The 16,089-nt window shown below is 41.5% G+C and overlaps 1 protein-coding gene across 1 annotated transcript in view; it reads right to left on the bottom strand.

The window, feature by feature from the left end:
* The window catches only part of NT5C2 (5'-nucleotidase, cytosolic II), a 62,624-nt gene that overhangs the window by 34,710 nt on the left and 11,825 nt on the right, over positions 1–16,089 (bottom strand). The window contains exon 2 of the mRNA XM_063340254.1: positions 7,121–7,241. Coding sequence (XP_063196324.1) covers positions 7,121–7,221 — 101 coding nt within the window. The 5' untranslated portion in view covers positions 7,222–7,241. The remainder of the gene's footprint in view (positions 1–7,120; positions 7,242–16,089) is intronic.

Genomic DNA, 16,089 nt, shown 5'->3' with positions numbered 1-16,089 from the left:
TCTCCCGCCTTCATCTTTCCTTCCTGATGAAAAACCAAGCTTTATATTCCTGCGTTGAGGAATATCCCTGTGAATCTCCCACAGTTTCGCAGTCCCTGCGCAGTGTGGCTGGAGCAGTCCGAGGTGTTGGTGCTTGTGGGGAAGCCGGTGGCGGGACCATATCCAGCCCCATCAGCTCCCTGAGCCAGCACACGGCACAGCTGGGAGCGGGGAGGCAGCAGCCTGGGCTTGGGGTGGCTTCACCTGGCACAGATCCACACCTTTAGAAAAATGGACTTGAGGAGCTGTTTAAGGGAAACCATGAAGCACATTTCCTCCCTAATGAGTTCTTCCTCAAAGATTAAACCCTGCAGTGTGGTCACAGCAGAAGGCTCTCAGTGATGACAGTATTTATTTTCTTTTTGAGCTCTACGAATTGTGCTGGATAAGAGAAAAATGTGTTGTATTACGAGGAAGAAGGAACTGCTGAGCATGCATAAAGAGAAACGCAGAGCCCTGATATCCTCAACACCGCAATTCACGGTCCTTTATATTTTTGCAAGAGAACTGCTCTCAGTTTTGTTACTGTTCTTGTCAATCAATTCCGAGGCAGGAACCTAAATCCCAACTCTTCTCGAGTAACACAGCAGAGGAGCGAATGCAGAGAGGGAGAAATGTTTTCATTTTATTTGTGCAAAATCTCAAAAGTATTCTGCGCCCTGAATGAAATTTGCATGTATAATATTATTGTAATATGACCGACAAAGTAAACAAAATGCCCAGAATTATACAACTAAGGAGGAACTTGGCACAGGGCTCACAACTCCTCATAGCGAGAAAATTAAAATGAACAATGTGAGGCGAGGTTTCTGGAACGGAGCGCTTTTATAACGATTTTCCAAATGTGTCTAGAAATACCTTGCAGCAAGAAGCATTCTTGGTCAGGACAGTATGTTTCACCAGAAATTAAATAAATACAAAGCAACTTGCACCAGCGCTGAGTGGAACAGCAAATACAGTGGGAGCTGGCTAAGCATGACCTACATGTGTGTTTAAAAAAGATTGTGGTGGACAGCTGGGCTCAAGTCAGCCACGAAACAGGGACTAACTAGCCAGGAGGCTCAGATTCCTGCTTCCTCAAAGTTTAGGCACTTTGGTTAATCTTCACTTTATGGACAACTTCCGTGTTTTCATAAGCTAGGAGAGTAAAAAAGAAATAAGGGAACTAAATGGATTAGCTTTTAATAGCTTCGCATATCCAGGTGCCCCACAGCCTCTTTAAAAACGCTAATAATGAAAAAAAAAACCCCACTACTCTTATGACAACTGGATGTTCTAAGTATTACTTGCTAGTCCCCAGATGTTGTGTGGCTGGGGGAGACGTCTCACTACATGACATTATAGTTCTGGTCCCAGATGACTTCCACCAACAGCAGTGAACTCAGACGAATCCCTCACTGACCTGACTTATCTGGCCCAAATCATGGGAGCAACCTTAGGAGCATACTAACATACATCAAAATGTCTTGTCCTTGGGTGCTGGATGCTTTGGTACCTGTCTTAGAGGGGATAAGAAATAAACTGCTTTAAACTACTAAAACCAATATAGTAATTCTTTTGTGAATCTTGCCTCTTTAGGCAGGTAATGACCGTTATTATTTATCATACCATTTTGATCTTTTTTGAGAGTTTCATTTTATTCCTTCTTCAACCAAAGAGAAATATTCTGACATCTTTGTAATCATATTCAGAGATAGTGTTTGGGCTCGAGATGACTTTAGGCAGATGACACATTATCAGATAGAGGAGACAGAAGAAGGGCATCAAAATTTCCTGGCCACTTCTAGTAACATTTCCAACATAGTGCCCTGCAATTTCACAAGACTAACCGTCCTTGCACAATTATAGTGACATAAAACTGGAAAATCAGGTTATGACTGGAACTTAAAAGTTTCATGATGCTGTATCCAGAAACACGACAATGAGCACTTCCCTCTGAAATTCAGCAGGAATCAGATGGAAGGAGATAGCCTTGGCCATTTCTGTTTCCATTGTTTGGGTTTTCTTCCCAGGCAACAGCAGAGTGCCAAGAAGCTCACATATGGATTCCATCCCAAAATAACACCCGTCTGCTCTGTGAAACTATTAAAGCTAGGGATCATGGGACATTTTTAATGTAATTTCTTTATTATTAATTTGGCAAGTGTTCTGCTTTCTCATAAGCTCGCCCATTCTGCCGCCTTAACACTCCCTCTCCCTCCTCTCTCCAATGTCCGAAGCACTAAAGCAAAATAAATACAGAGCCACATGCTGCCCTCCGCTACACACATGCCACCGCACGAGTCCAGGGAGGCTGCACATATGAGGACAGACCATAGCCAGCAGCACCTACAGACCTACCTCATTTACAGTTACATGAAAATACCACACGTCGCCTATCCAAGCGTGCCCGATGAAAAGAGCACGCAGACTGATAATTTTTTCTCATTTGCCACCTCAATGAACCGATCATTGTAAAGAGACTTTATATATAACTACGCAAATAAATAAACAAACAGTTTCAAGCCTCATAGCCTAGTTTATATAACATTTCCACCTGTTTGCAATCGCTGATGATCCAGTATCAATAAAGTGAAGAAACAAGATCAGCAGTGAATAGCCCAGACTTCATAAATTTGAACAAACTAAAATACATCATTAACCCTAGAAATCAAAACAACTGATTGGTAATCCTTTTGTCATTATTAAAGTATGTATCATTTTTTTAGCAGGATCTCAGCATACATTAACAGCTTAAATCACTTAACTCATTTTACCACCATAAGATGCTTTGAAACCAAATTCGAGCGCAAAATTTAAACCATAAAACTACGAAGCAACTTAGTGAATACTCTATGAGCGGTCAGTAGGATAATCAGGATTAGGAATCATGATGCCACATCCCCTGTGCTAGCGCGTAAACAACAAAGTAAGAACACAAAACTAAAACAACAACAGAAACCCCATGTTCAGGATGATAAGTCTCAAATTACTCTGATGCGAAATGGTAAAAGCATTCCAAAGTCTGCATGTTTAACAAAAAGGCCATCTTCAGCCGCACTGCCCTGTTAAGCCAAAACCACAGAATAAAAGTAAATGCAAATACCTGTTTCCTGGATCTTGGTAACTGTCAGTAACAAGAGTGGATGGAACACCAACTTTTTCCATTATTTGCTTTAACTAGATGTGGTTGCTATTTAAACCCTAAAGAGCTATGTGAGATAATCCAGAGGGTGCCTAGAAGTACTCACTCCAAGTTAAAAAATAGACACTAGGGCAATTTGGTGGCTCAGAGTCAACCTAGTTCTTGCCTAATTACAATCACGTTAAATGACAGTACTCCTCCAGAACAAATGACCTAGTGATTATCCTCTACCCGGAAAAGTCAACAAGCAGTGCATGAGGGAGGTGGCCTCACAACCACACACACTAGGGAAAAGCCACCTAACAGCTACACATCCATTTTATTTCCGAATTAAAATGTATGTTGCCAATAGCAGAGTAATGCCGTATCCTCTTACCAGTGACCTCTGCTAGAGAATGAATAACATCTAGCTTGTATATTAATTCATCTTTAGACCTCCCTCCAACAGGCGCCAACAATGTTGTATAACGAGGTTATGGCTGATAGTAACACTAGCTAACCGAAAGTCTGAGTTGAAGTCATCAGAAATACCCTGAAGATAAAACCCCACCTCTTCTCCTCCCCTACAGACTTTTTCTAATTCTTGATGTTGCTGCACAGCCGTTGAACTCTACAGCATAGCGTAAGTGTTCGTACTCTCAAGCTTTGCTACTTCATCAATAACCTCAATACTGTACTTTCTTAAGCAGCTATACAAACTGATCCAAACACCAAGTAACAATTTGGGAAGGAAGACAGCCATGGGAGAAAACCAGCTGTAAATATTTGAACATTCTTGCCTATGGCATTCAGACACGATTATGATATAGTCATCACACTCTGAGTCAGTATGCATTACACCAGTTAAACCAGTCTCAACTGGGATTTCTGCCAACAATGTTATATGTTGAACATCCATCCATCAAGTATGATACAGTAAGAAGTGCAACACCTGAAAAAACACATTCCTACTACGAACAACTTCAGTAAAATATTTGTATTAGAGTGGCATCTTCAGAGATAATTTTTTTAGAAAGTTTTTAAAAAGTTTCATGTCCAGAAGAACATTATTTTTATTTTTAAGGTAGATTATTTTGCTTGGATTGGAAATTTTTCCCCTTATTTTATGCTGCTTCAACATTTACAAATCAAGCGTATCGAATCTTGCACAGTACATTAGAACCAGAAAGTTAAATCAATCGGTCTAGGTATTTCCCACTGATAGTTAAGTAAACATAAAGTAAAGAATCGGTGAAACAAGTTTTTAAAATTTCACACTTCAGAAAACCAAGCATTACTAGCAGCATATAGAAAACCTCAATGAATGACTTGGAGCCCGACCGGGCTTCTGACATTGGTATCAAAAGCTAGCCCCAGTTATGCTCATCTGCAAATGTGGCCCAGCTGCCAAGCTCCTCCAGCCTTCCAGATTGGGCCCATAAAATCACTGGGACCAGCTTTATTTAAGGTAAAAAAATGCAATAGTTGTAAATTCAATGCTCTTTTTCATTGTTTTTGTTTCTAAGTCACTTTAGATTCATGTTGTCAAGGTTGTTTTTTTTCTTCAGCTGCTAGAGTAAGAAAAAAAGACAGAAAAAAAAGAGAGACACTGAAAGAGAAAGAAAAAGAGAAAGGAAGGAAGAGAAAGAAAACAATCTTGACAATTAATGCCTTGTCTTTTATATCTCTCTTTTTTCATAAAATTGACAGTGCTTCAGCAATATTCCAAGAGTTATCTCACTGGACCTCACTGAAACAAATTTCCATCCTAGAACTGATGGCTGTGACCAGCACACATATTCTACAACTGAACAATTATTAAAATACTAAAAACTATAATCTAAAACAACTAGGGAAAATAACTTCAGTCCTACTCTATCAAATTAAGCCTGCGCTTACCTTTTAAGTAACATCACATCTGTTAACACTAAGATCACAAAAAATACCAGAATAGAAATCTGACAACACTACCTCTGGAATGAGGTTGTTTCAGATTCTTACAATACTGGATTATCAAAATAACTACCATGAAACTGGTACACCAAAGCCATTAATAGCACAGATTTATACTAGAGTCTCGGCATCAGGTTCTCTCATTCTCTCCCGTTCCCTCCCTCTCTCTCATTCCCTCCCTCTCTCTCTCTTTTTAAAAGAGGATAGTAATTTCAAAACAAAAATGTGCCTCCCCTTAATGTATTTCCAATGTTGTACTTTCTGTGAAAAGCTGAACATTTCTGCTCAATATGTTTTGCATAAGACATTTCTAGGTTCTAAAAACGGGTACTTAAACTGTACCACAGACTAATTTTGGACTAGCAGATCTCAGCTCCAAGTGGAAACCTTCCTCTATATGAGTGCACTCTCATCTTCCATAAGGAAATTCTTTCTGAAAGTAAAAATTTCTTACATGAGTAAGGGTAAACATGATAAGGACTTGAATGTGTGAGCTCTTAAGGACAAGTACTGCTTCCTTTTGATCTTGTACAACACTTAGCAGACTGTCAGCACCTAACCATAACGAATGTTGAGGAAATATTTAGAAAAAAAAAATAAATAGGCCTTACTTCTACTTCATTTCCATCAGTCTAAATCAGGAGTAACACAACTAAAGTCATAGGTAAAATTACAACACAAAGGTAAACCTGTCAATGAGTTCAACAAGGTGAAAGATTTTTTGCCAGGGAATGGTATAAAATCCCTCTCTTTTTACATGCTATATATAGTTACATTCATTAGACGTTTCCATATCTGACAAGCCAGCTGACACAGAGAGACTCAAATAATGCCACCACTTAAGACATGTGCCCAAACATATTCACTGGAAATTGGAAAGCTTCAGAAATGCATCACAGGATCCATTACTTAGCCTTAAGTGTTGCAACTTGCACAACCTGGCCCATCATATGATGCTAAGGCGTTTTTTCTGTAATTAGATGCCATTTGGAGAATCAAAAGATATCTAACACTTTCAAAACACTTCCTCAGAAATACCATCGTATATGAATCACAAATGCAACATGGCATTTAAGCATGAGGTTGGGAAACTTGACTTCTTTTCTGTTTCTATATCAGACATACATCTCCCCAACTCCTGCCGAATATACTCTGATCATCATACTGCATGACTTCTCAAATTAAAAGAGCTAAACTTTGAAAATACACCTCCCACAAACAGAATACTGACAATTACTTGATGCTGTTGCTTTTAACTCTGTCACAGTCCAGACATCTGATAAGGATACAGATTGCATCCATCTTTTATGCTCTAGGCCTGGAACCTTGGGAGCTGTGGGCTAAATTCTTGGCTCAACCAAACCTCCACCGTGATCTTGTGAAAACAATCTAGTGTCTGTACTGTGATTCCCAAACTGTAAAATGACAGTGATAACATTTCTTGTATTCCATACTCTAATCTTGTTTATTTAGACTGTAATTATTTTACAGCAAAGATGGTTTTTAGGCACATCTACCACAGAAAAGGAGGCTGAGATCCTGTCTAGTGCTTCTACATGCTCCTGTGGTACACACAATTAACCATACTAGATAGAGTTCTCCAACACATAATTTCCGCTCCCATTTGATTTCCTCCTTATTCATATTTGTACATTCGAGTGTCTATGGCTATGCTCTCCCAGTGCGCGCTGCAATAATTACTATAATAATTCTGCCACTGAGTATTTCTTGACTTGAAAGCTTCTGCTTCTATCCCAAAATCTAACTTTGATTAATCTTTCAACTGCGTTAAGAAAGCATACCCTCACTCACTCTAGTACATGTACCTCAACTCTACTGTTTGTAAATTCCTGCAGGCCAATACTATGCTATCTTCTGAGTTCTCTTCTACTAACACTTCTGCGAGGAAGGTGAGAATGACCTTTCTGTTTTACCAACATGCAAAAACCAAGAAATGTGGGTTTATGCTCAGTTTATTTCCCTCCGTCTCAGCACTTTAGTTGTGGGGTTACACAAATGACTTACCGGTGATAGGCTTCCCGGCGGTACTTTTTCAGAGCGTGACCATCCATGTTTGCAGGGAGATCTGCTGCATTCTGGAGTCGGTCGCTCCACGAGGTTGTCATCTTCAAATCCGTATTTATTTCTGAAAGAGGCAGAAGAGAAAAGCTTGCTTAAGTTCAAGGTTTATTTCACCAGAAAGTAGTCTGTTTCCTGGTACGAAGAGATGCAATGCCACTCAGGAAGCTTTGCAAAGTACCCGGTGGAAAGATCTGAGTTTGCAGGTCAAGCAAGATGCTTTCCTCTGAGATATTTGACGAGACAGGGAGTCAAAACAGAGAGCTGAGAAGGCTCTTCCATATGGCTGGAACTGCAGACATTCCTATCCATTGTGGTGAAAATGCATTTAGAAACAGCTTTCATTGCTGAAAAGGGGTATTTTTCACCTCAGAATTACTAATATGCATTAGTGACAAGTGACAGAAACCCTACCCTTTATACATCAGATAAATTAGGCAGGGCAAACCCTACAAACCCCAGTGGGATTGACCTTGCCACTTTTACCACACAGTAAAAATAGAGAGCCTTGTTTCTGCCTTTGTTTCTCATTTGATCTCTAACCAAAGACAAAGCCTCAAACTGATGCTAAATTAGCAGAAACAATTGGAAGGAAAGTAGAAAGATGATCTTTTGTCCTCTGCAGGTCAGCCACATTCAGACAGAGCAAGAACACAATGCCAACCTGTAACACTAGCAATGCAAATATTCACCAGCAGATCTTCACTAACATCTGCACTCCTTCACAAGTACTGGCTGTCAAAACCAAACCACCAGACAGTCCTTCTCGTCAGGAAGGCTCTGCAGGGAGGAAACAGGGGTACCTTCCCCAAGTGTGTCATTAGCACACTGGGGCAATCCTTCTCGCCCCATCCTCCAGCCAGACACGTGTCCTGCTGCGTCCCTGGCACCAGGTGGGATGATGAAGCAGCCCCACGGTGAGTCCATTCAGCTCACCAGTCCAAGACCTCACCCATCAAAACTAACCGACCAAAAGCAAACAAAAACTGGGTAGTTCGCCACTGGTCAGCAGGCTGAACCCAGACCAGCCTGCCACAAAGCTATCATTAGAGCCAGTGCAAAGAACGGGGTGGGAGATGCATCCCACAGTTACACCAAATGAGGTATAATACGAAACCATTCTTGTGAAACCCACACAACCGCTGGACTGCAAGGCTTGGCTTGTTCGCTCTTCCGTAAAAGAAGAAAACCACCCACAAGTTACATGGGTAATGATACAGCAACCATTTCTAGACACCTTTAAAATATGACTGCCCTCATTTTACAGAAGAGAAAATAGATGATTTCATCAAAGAAGTGAGTAGAGCGAGTGTCCAAACCAGTGTTAGAAGTCACAGCACTTTCAGCGGTCACACACATGCTCATTCTCCTAGAGGAAATCTGTATAACTTTTTAGTTTTAAATTTGATTAAAGAGCAACAGTTGCAATCATCACAGCATTTGTTAGTTTATTTACCTACTAGTTGCTGGTCATAAAAATCAAGCAGACGGCAAACAGCTTGTCTGTAAAAAATATGTTCCTCCCTCCCCCAGCATTCTCTGCTTGTCTCCCAGTTACTATAACCAAAGTTTACAAATGCATCTTCTGCCACATCCTAAAGGTCACCAAATTTAGGCCCTGGCAGGCAGCCCAAGAGACCGCATGCCAGAGCTGAGAGCTCTCCCCCCTGAATTCCCTGCAACACACCCAGGAGAGGAGGTCACCGCAGCGAGAGGGCGACGGGCCATTCCAGCCAGCCGCAGCTTCCACAACAGGGCATGCAGGGAGAAACAGCTTCTAAAATAGCCCAGGCCCCGGCCACCAAGGGCTTATAAGTAATTACCAGCTATTTAAGCCATGCCCAAAGGCAGATGGAAGGCAGCACAGGGCACAGAACTGAACAGCCCGCAAGCATCAACCCGTTCCACTTCAAAGGCAGGGCACTGCCTGTGGGAACGCTCCTTACAGGCAGCAAGGGCTGCAGCAATCCTGATGGAGGAGAGGGACCTTGGGAGAGGAGCAGCACCCATGCCAAAGCGACAGAGACTCCAGGTCAGAAGACAGAGACAAGCAGCACAGTGAGGGATCTGGTACGACCCCAAGACTACAAACTACAGAAAGGGCTTGCGTCCCCAGAGGGTGGAAAATCATATACCCCATGGATATTTCAAGATGGTCCAGATTATCACCACCTTGGTCTTCCCTGGAGCTATTTTAAAGCTACAGATTCAGATCCAAAGGACATACACATTTAAGACCTCTAAAAGGCAAGTGAGAGAGCTCTGAAAATACTGTTGCATGGCTGGTCTTACAAATCTTAGACAGGTCTGGGTCTAGGTCTTCCAGCTGTAACAAGTCCAAATCCAAGCTTCCTGCCATTTAGAAGGGCTACACTATTCTGCTTACCCAGCCAGACACATAGCAAGATTCGAAGATTTACACCCACAGCCAAAGCCAGAGACTTTCCGTTGAGCCAGCCTCTTCTTCCCACTTGATCTGCTTCCCATCACCATCACACCACATCAGAGATGCTGACACAGGTACTAGGATAGGACTGCTCCCAACAGCCATCCATGCCAGACATCTGATTGTTCACCAATAATATCCTACAAAATACCCTAAAATCCAGATGGCAGAAGAACTTTAGCAGGTTACCTTTAATAACATCCTTTCTAAAATGAGGAATCAGCACAGCAGTTTGAGCTGCTATATGATAAATTCTCCCCTTCAGCAGGAGAAACCAGACTGCATCATTCTGTTTGTGCTGGGATTCAAAAAGCTGAGACCCGAGGAAACCACAAAAATCTGAGTTTCCATAATTAGGCAAGAAAGGCATGAATTATTTTAATGTTCCAGCCGTATTTTGCTGTAGCTGTGATGAACAGAGTTCATAGGCAGGACAAGGTTTGTAGACAGAGGCAATATCTTTTATTAGACCAATTGGTATGGCTGGAAAAAATAGACAAGCTCTTGGCCACACAAGCTTGTCGAAGTTTTCAAACTATCAGTTGCTCTAATAAAAGATATTACCTCTACCTTCAAGCTTTGCCCTGATTCATTTATTAAAATCTTTCTTTTAATGTTCACACAGCATAAAATAAAAAAAACTTATGCTGAAGTTTTGTATTACGTGAACTCAAAGGCACTCTTCCAGCTTAGCAGGCTCCGCTGGCACTGTGACAAGAGCTTGCTGCTCTGAAATAAAACAGTAACAACTGACAAAGGATATTGTGATGGATGTAGATATTGTGATGGATGTTCCCCACCCAAAAGTCTTACTCACACAAAAAGTCTCATGGACTTCAATGAAATTATTCTGATGCTTTAAAGGTGTACAGATCAGCCTACCTGCATGGGTAAGAGATATGAGACCTGATATGAGACCTGATCCCTGAATACAAATTCCTTCTTCCAAATAGAGAGAAAAATAAGAAGGGCTGAATCACTCCATGCACTTGTAAGCCACTGGAATAAACATCTAAGAGAGCGGGCAGCAAGCCAGGCAAGATTCTCAACTCCGAGCAACTGAAATACGATGCATCTTTCTTTAGTTACAAATCTATTTTTGAAATCAATAATCTGTAAATAGTTTCACATAAAAATAGAAACCTTTACATAGACAAAACATGTCAGAACAACTCCCTGTAATTTATTGCAAACATGCTCCTTACTAGTACAGTCTTAATTAAGCATCTGATAGCATTTATGCTACAGGGTTAATTTTGAAAAAGTATTTAAAATCTCCGCTTCAAAGCTTTGATACAGGGCTACTATGCAGCACATATGCTTTGGTCCAAAAGAACATGAGATTTTTAGCACATATTTTGAAATAAGTCCATTTGCTTCTTTTGTCAGGTTTTGGCTGATTTCAAGTATTATCCATAGTGTATTTTTTTCAAGTACTCATACATATAAAATAACATGTTCAGAAGCATTCCTGTTCAAGTTTTACTACTATTTTTCTTATCTTTTTTGACAAATAGTCAGAAATTTCTGCACCTGATAATACTTGATGTGTATTTTTTTCCGAGTTTGTTTTAACACTTTGATGATGCAATGCCAAATCAGAGGCACGCACACTAAAATGTAGAGATGAACAAAACAGCAGTGACAGTCCCACTTTTTCCAGGATATTCTCCGAGAGCTTATATAGCAGAAAACAAAAGCGTCACTGACCAACACCAACGTTGTAGTGTACTCACACTAATTTGCCATGCGCTACATCTGCCTCTTCTCACACGTTCTGCTTCAAGAATCCTTAATACCTTCTCAGTACGACCCACACATGTACGTGCCCAGTAGAAAGCAAACAGCGAGAAAAATCACCACACCTAACATTAGTTACTTAAAAGCTTTGCATCTAGTCAGAGGCTGCAAATGTACTGACACGTCTCATGGTGCCCTTGCCAAGCCTAGAGTGGTTCCTGGATCCCCACTGCAACGCTGCTCTATTGGAGGTGGCTTTGTGGGGTCCCAGCGAGGGAGAAATGAACCGTGTTAAAATCCTGAGAAGGGGAAGAGGGAAGGGAAGCAGGATTGGGGTTGCTTTGTTCAAAACTCGGATCAAATTCATGGTCCGGGTCATGGCATGGTCTCACAAACAGGGAGGGAGAAAGCAGTTCTTTTCTGCAGCTGAGAGGACTGTCCATGTAAGGGTGGTTGAGAAAAGGGAGTGACTCACTTCCCAGGAGTGTCCCTCTCCCTCCACCAAGGGCAGAAGTAGCCTGCATCTAGTTTAGGCGAGACACTTGAGACAGCTAGCATCAGAGGAGGTGAAACCCACTCAGGTTAGCATCAGATCCTGTGACATCCTGGGATGGTCTGCAGAAAGTGGCCAGGAGTGTGCTGTCCCCCTCAATAGCATCTCCTACTGCCACTGTGCCACCAGGGGCCGGGCAGGCTTCTGGCCTCACCCAGCACAGCAGTTTTTACGCCTGCGAACCCAAAGCACTTCACAAACTCTCATTCAGATAATACATTTAAGGGGCAGCAAAAGGTGCTGTCCCCATTTTGTCAGCTAAGGATAGCGGGGCACAGAGAAGGTAATAACACGGAGCAAGTGAGAATCAAATGCAGAAGTCCTAATTCCTCAGTCCCTGTGCTAAAAACCAATGTGAGATCCTAGTGCTGTCAGGATGAATCACATAGACACATTGCATCTTCCTTGCACAGTATACTTTAGCACAAATTCAAATTTCAATACTTAGCATCAACTGGCCGGCACTGAGAGGTCAGCTAAAAAGTATATGAAATGTAATTTCATGTTTAACATTGCCAGCTTCATAAATATAAGCATGCCTTGATATATCTGCCCTGCTTTAAACTGCACAGCAGGAATTAATACGTAGACAGATACAGCCTTAGCAAGCTCAAATCTCTACACATTTCTCAGCACACCTGATTTCTGCTCCCTGTTCAAACCTTGCATTGACCCCTGGCTCTCCCATTTTGCACCCACACTCCCAAACTCTTCCCTTGTTTGGTGCACAACAATTTCAGTCTCCTCTCCAACACGGTCACTCAGGCACTGTGCTTGATCTCACCCGCTGTGCTCACACTGAAGCTCTCTGCAAAGGCAATGAATCAGTTCACATACAAATACCAATAGTTACTCCTCTTCCCCTAGCATGCCGGCCCTTCCATGGCTATCTCCCTGGAACAGTCCTTTCTGTGCAGGCTCCCACCTCAACCAAGGGCTGAGTCAATTCAGCTAGTGTCCGGGAAGCAAAGATGAGACGTCTTAGGGCTGCCAGAAGGCAAGGTGACATAGACTTTCTAGAACTGAAAATGCCAACTCGTGAGAAAAAAAGTCTGTTAAGTAGCATTTCTGAAACCCAGAACTATTCATGTGAGCTAAATACTGAAATCTCTGCTCACGCTCTGCTTAGAAAGAACAATAGAGAGAGAATGGGTGAGGGACTCCCCAGCCCACATTTTAATGTTCCTGATAACTCAGAACTACAGGTCCCAGGTGTACAGAAGTCATTATGATTGGAGAATCCAGGAGTACCATTAAAACACACTGGAAAACAGGACAAACCACTGCTTTAGCTCATACCAGTGCAATGTAAAAAGAAAAAAAGTCTCGTGATAAACCAACTCACAGAATTTGGCAGAGCTCCCACTTCTGCAGAGCTAAGGACAATAAAAAGAAGATTTTTTAAAGTATGGTAGGAACAAGAGAAATCCTATCAAGGGAGCAGAGGCATTACTGTACAGAGATGAGGAATAACACAAAAGGGGTAAAATTCTTCAAGAAATATTTCCTGTTTGCATTGAAAAAAAAAGGATGATACGGTGTTAATCCCTCAATGCTAACAAAGTATGTCCTGTTCAATTTGCAACCAAAGAGAATGTTACAGAATACACATAAGACGTGAACGTGTTTAACCAGACAGTCTGATCAAGTCTCTCCAAGAATTCTAATATAATTACCTGAATATATTTTGGGCTATGTCAGCTTTACCTGATGGCAAACATACTGAAAATGACAACAATGGATTCAATTAATGAAGAATTAGAAGGCAAAAATATAATCAGATTTGGTCAAGGTTATCAGTTACAGTAGGTATCTAGATCACGCCTACAAATTCTTGAAGACTGAGAACTACCTGTACTTAGGCATGACACAAGCCCCAAAGCAGCAGGCTTCTGACTCCCTCCAAGCTTGGGGGATTGCATCCATGCAAGGGATTGCATGGATGCCGAATGACACTCCGATCCTATTCTGAATTGCAGACTTACACACCAGTTCTAACTGTTACTTCGCACAGTTCCTCTCCTGCCTCCCACAGCTCTGGGATGACAACTCAAACCACTCTGTGTTTTACTGCCAATGCTTCTGCTTGATGGCCAACAGAAAATTGTTTCCAAAAGGCGTTTTCAATTAGTGATGCTTTTGGAAAATTATATGTCCATGACTTGAGATCTCTGGCAGCACTGGAAAGCCCACAGTTTCCAAATATAAGCAATGAAGCTTGTAAATGACCTAAGCCAGAAAATTGACTCTTTATTTTTTTCTCCTTGTGACTAAAGTTAAGTTCTTCACTTGAAGAAATTCCACTTCTGGGTGGCCACCTTTCTGGCAGCGAGGCTTCAGGTTCATGATGGCAGGAAGGACAAAATACGCTTTTCCTATTTGAATATTAAATTATTTCCAAGAAACACTTCAAAGCGTACTCATGGTAATTAATACTTGAAGTTGGCTTTAAGCAGGATAATTCTCTATGCCCATTACAGCGTATTAAAGAGGTAGAGATCTGCTGTTCAGAACCTGCTAAGGTTAACCACAGACACATGTATTGAGCTCACAGTAGATCCCACTTGCAGTATACAAAGACCCACTGGATGAGATGGATATTAGATGGATAACACTCTCCTTGCTCCACAGATTGTACTAACCCTCCCACCTCCAAGATTGCAATCGCCGACACTAGCTTTGAGTCCTCCCCACAGCAAGGGGGTAGCTGTTTCTCTTGGGCAGCACTGCAGCGCTGACATCAATGCAGCTGCTTTTTGCCAAGAGCGTGCTTTTAGTGCAATCGGTAAAGTGTTCCCAGTCGTACCTTTATTTGACTATGGTCTGACTGATAGAAAACAGTAACTCATGGGTTATTTCTCAATGGATAAAGTATAAGAGGGGAGAGTGCTACTCATGTGGGTTATTATAGGATTTAATTTAATTTCAGGCTGAATTTTATCTCTGTCATAAAACCAGATGCTAAAGTAATGGCTATATATCAAATATGTTGTAAAATATATTTAAACAAACCCTGCTTATTTTACATGGATTTTTTTATCAGACTACTTCTACTGACAACCATACCCACAGAGTTGCTGCACAGCACGTAGAGCTCCAGTAATAATCCAGGACCCAAACGCATTAGACACACTAAAAAACATGGACAGATAAACTTAAGAGTTTCTTCGGGTGACCATCCATTCCTATCCAAGGAGTTCTATTCATTCAGGAACCCCAAGGAGCACTAGTTATTTAAAATATTTTAAGCATTATTTAATCATCATCAATTTTATGGATGGTTAGAAAGGAATTTGGAAAACTGTGAAACCCAAAGTGCAACTCTATGAGGAGCAAACCTCAAATCTGACCCTCTCTGAGTACCATGAGACCATCCATTCTCCTCATTTATCTGTAACTGAGTTTACTGCCTTGAAATGGGAACCACAAATTCTCCAGTGAGCTAATTAGCATATTTTCTAGCTTCTATATACCTCATGCTTCTCAATATTTCCTGCAGAATTACCATTTTAGTTGTTTCTAACATACTGCTTCTTACACAAACAGTTTGTTAGAAGTAATGCTGGTTCTCCACTTCTCTAAGTCTAGTGTGCCCCGTATTGTCCCACCGCTAGAAAAAAAGGAAGACTTCAGGAATGTGAGACTTGATCCAGAAGAGCAAGAGCTATGCCACAGAGAAGAATCAGCAAACATGAGCGCTTAAGGAAACGCTGCAACTGCAGGTCAAATACGATCCTTGGATGTACAAGGCTACCAAGCAGGACTCCATCTGCCTATATGTCACTGCTACAAGCACTGCTGGAAAAGTGTCTTCAGCCAGCTGTCCCCATTCAAGAACGATACTGATTATATTGAGGAAGGAATAAAGCTGTGAAAGAGAGTAAAGCTGGAGTGGAAGATTGCCAAATTACAGAGAGCGGCTCTGCAGGTGATTTGAATGTAGTCTAGAAGCATTTATGCACAGGAAAGCAGTGTGACTGCGGAGGGCTCTCAGTCTAGCAATGACAGAACAAGAGCCCATGACTGGAAATTAAATAAATCCACACAAAAAATATTAACAGAGAGGACAGTTCATTATGAAACAACAAATGTCCAAAGTAGTTTTTCCATCACCAGAGGGCTCTAAATGAAGGGGAGGGGGATGATATTTAAATCAGCCTTTTTTTAACAGAGTCA

This window comes from Chroicocephalus ridibundus, chromosome 6, assembly GCF_963924245.1.
Source record: "Chroicocephalus ridibundus chromosome 6, bChrRid1.1, whole genome shotgun sequence".
NCBI classification, from domain to species: Eukaryota; Metazoa; Chordata; class Aves; order Charadriiformes; family Laridae; genus Chroicocephalus; species Chroicocephalus ridibundus.
This window is presented reverse-complemented; position numbering and strand designations above follow the sequence as displayed.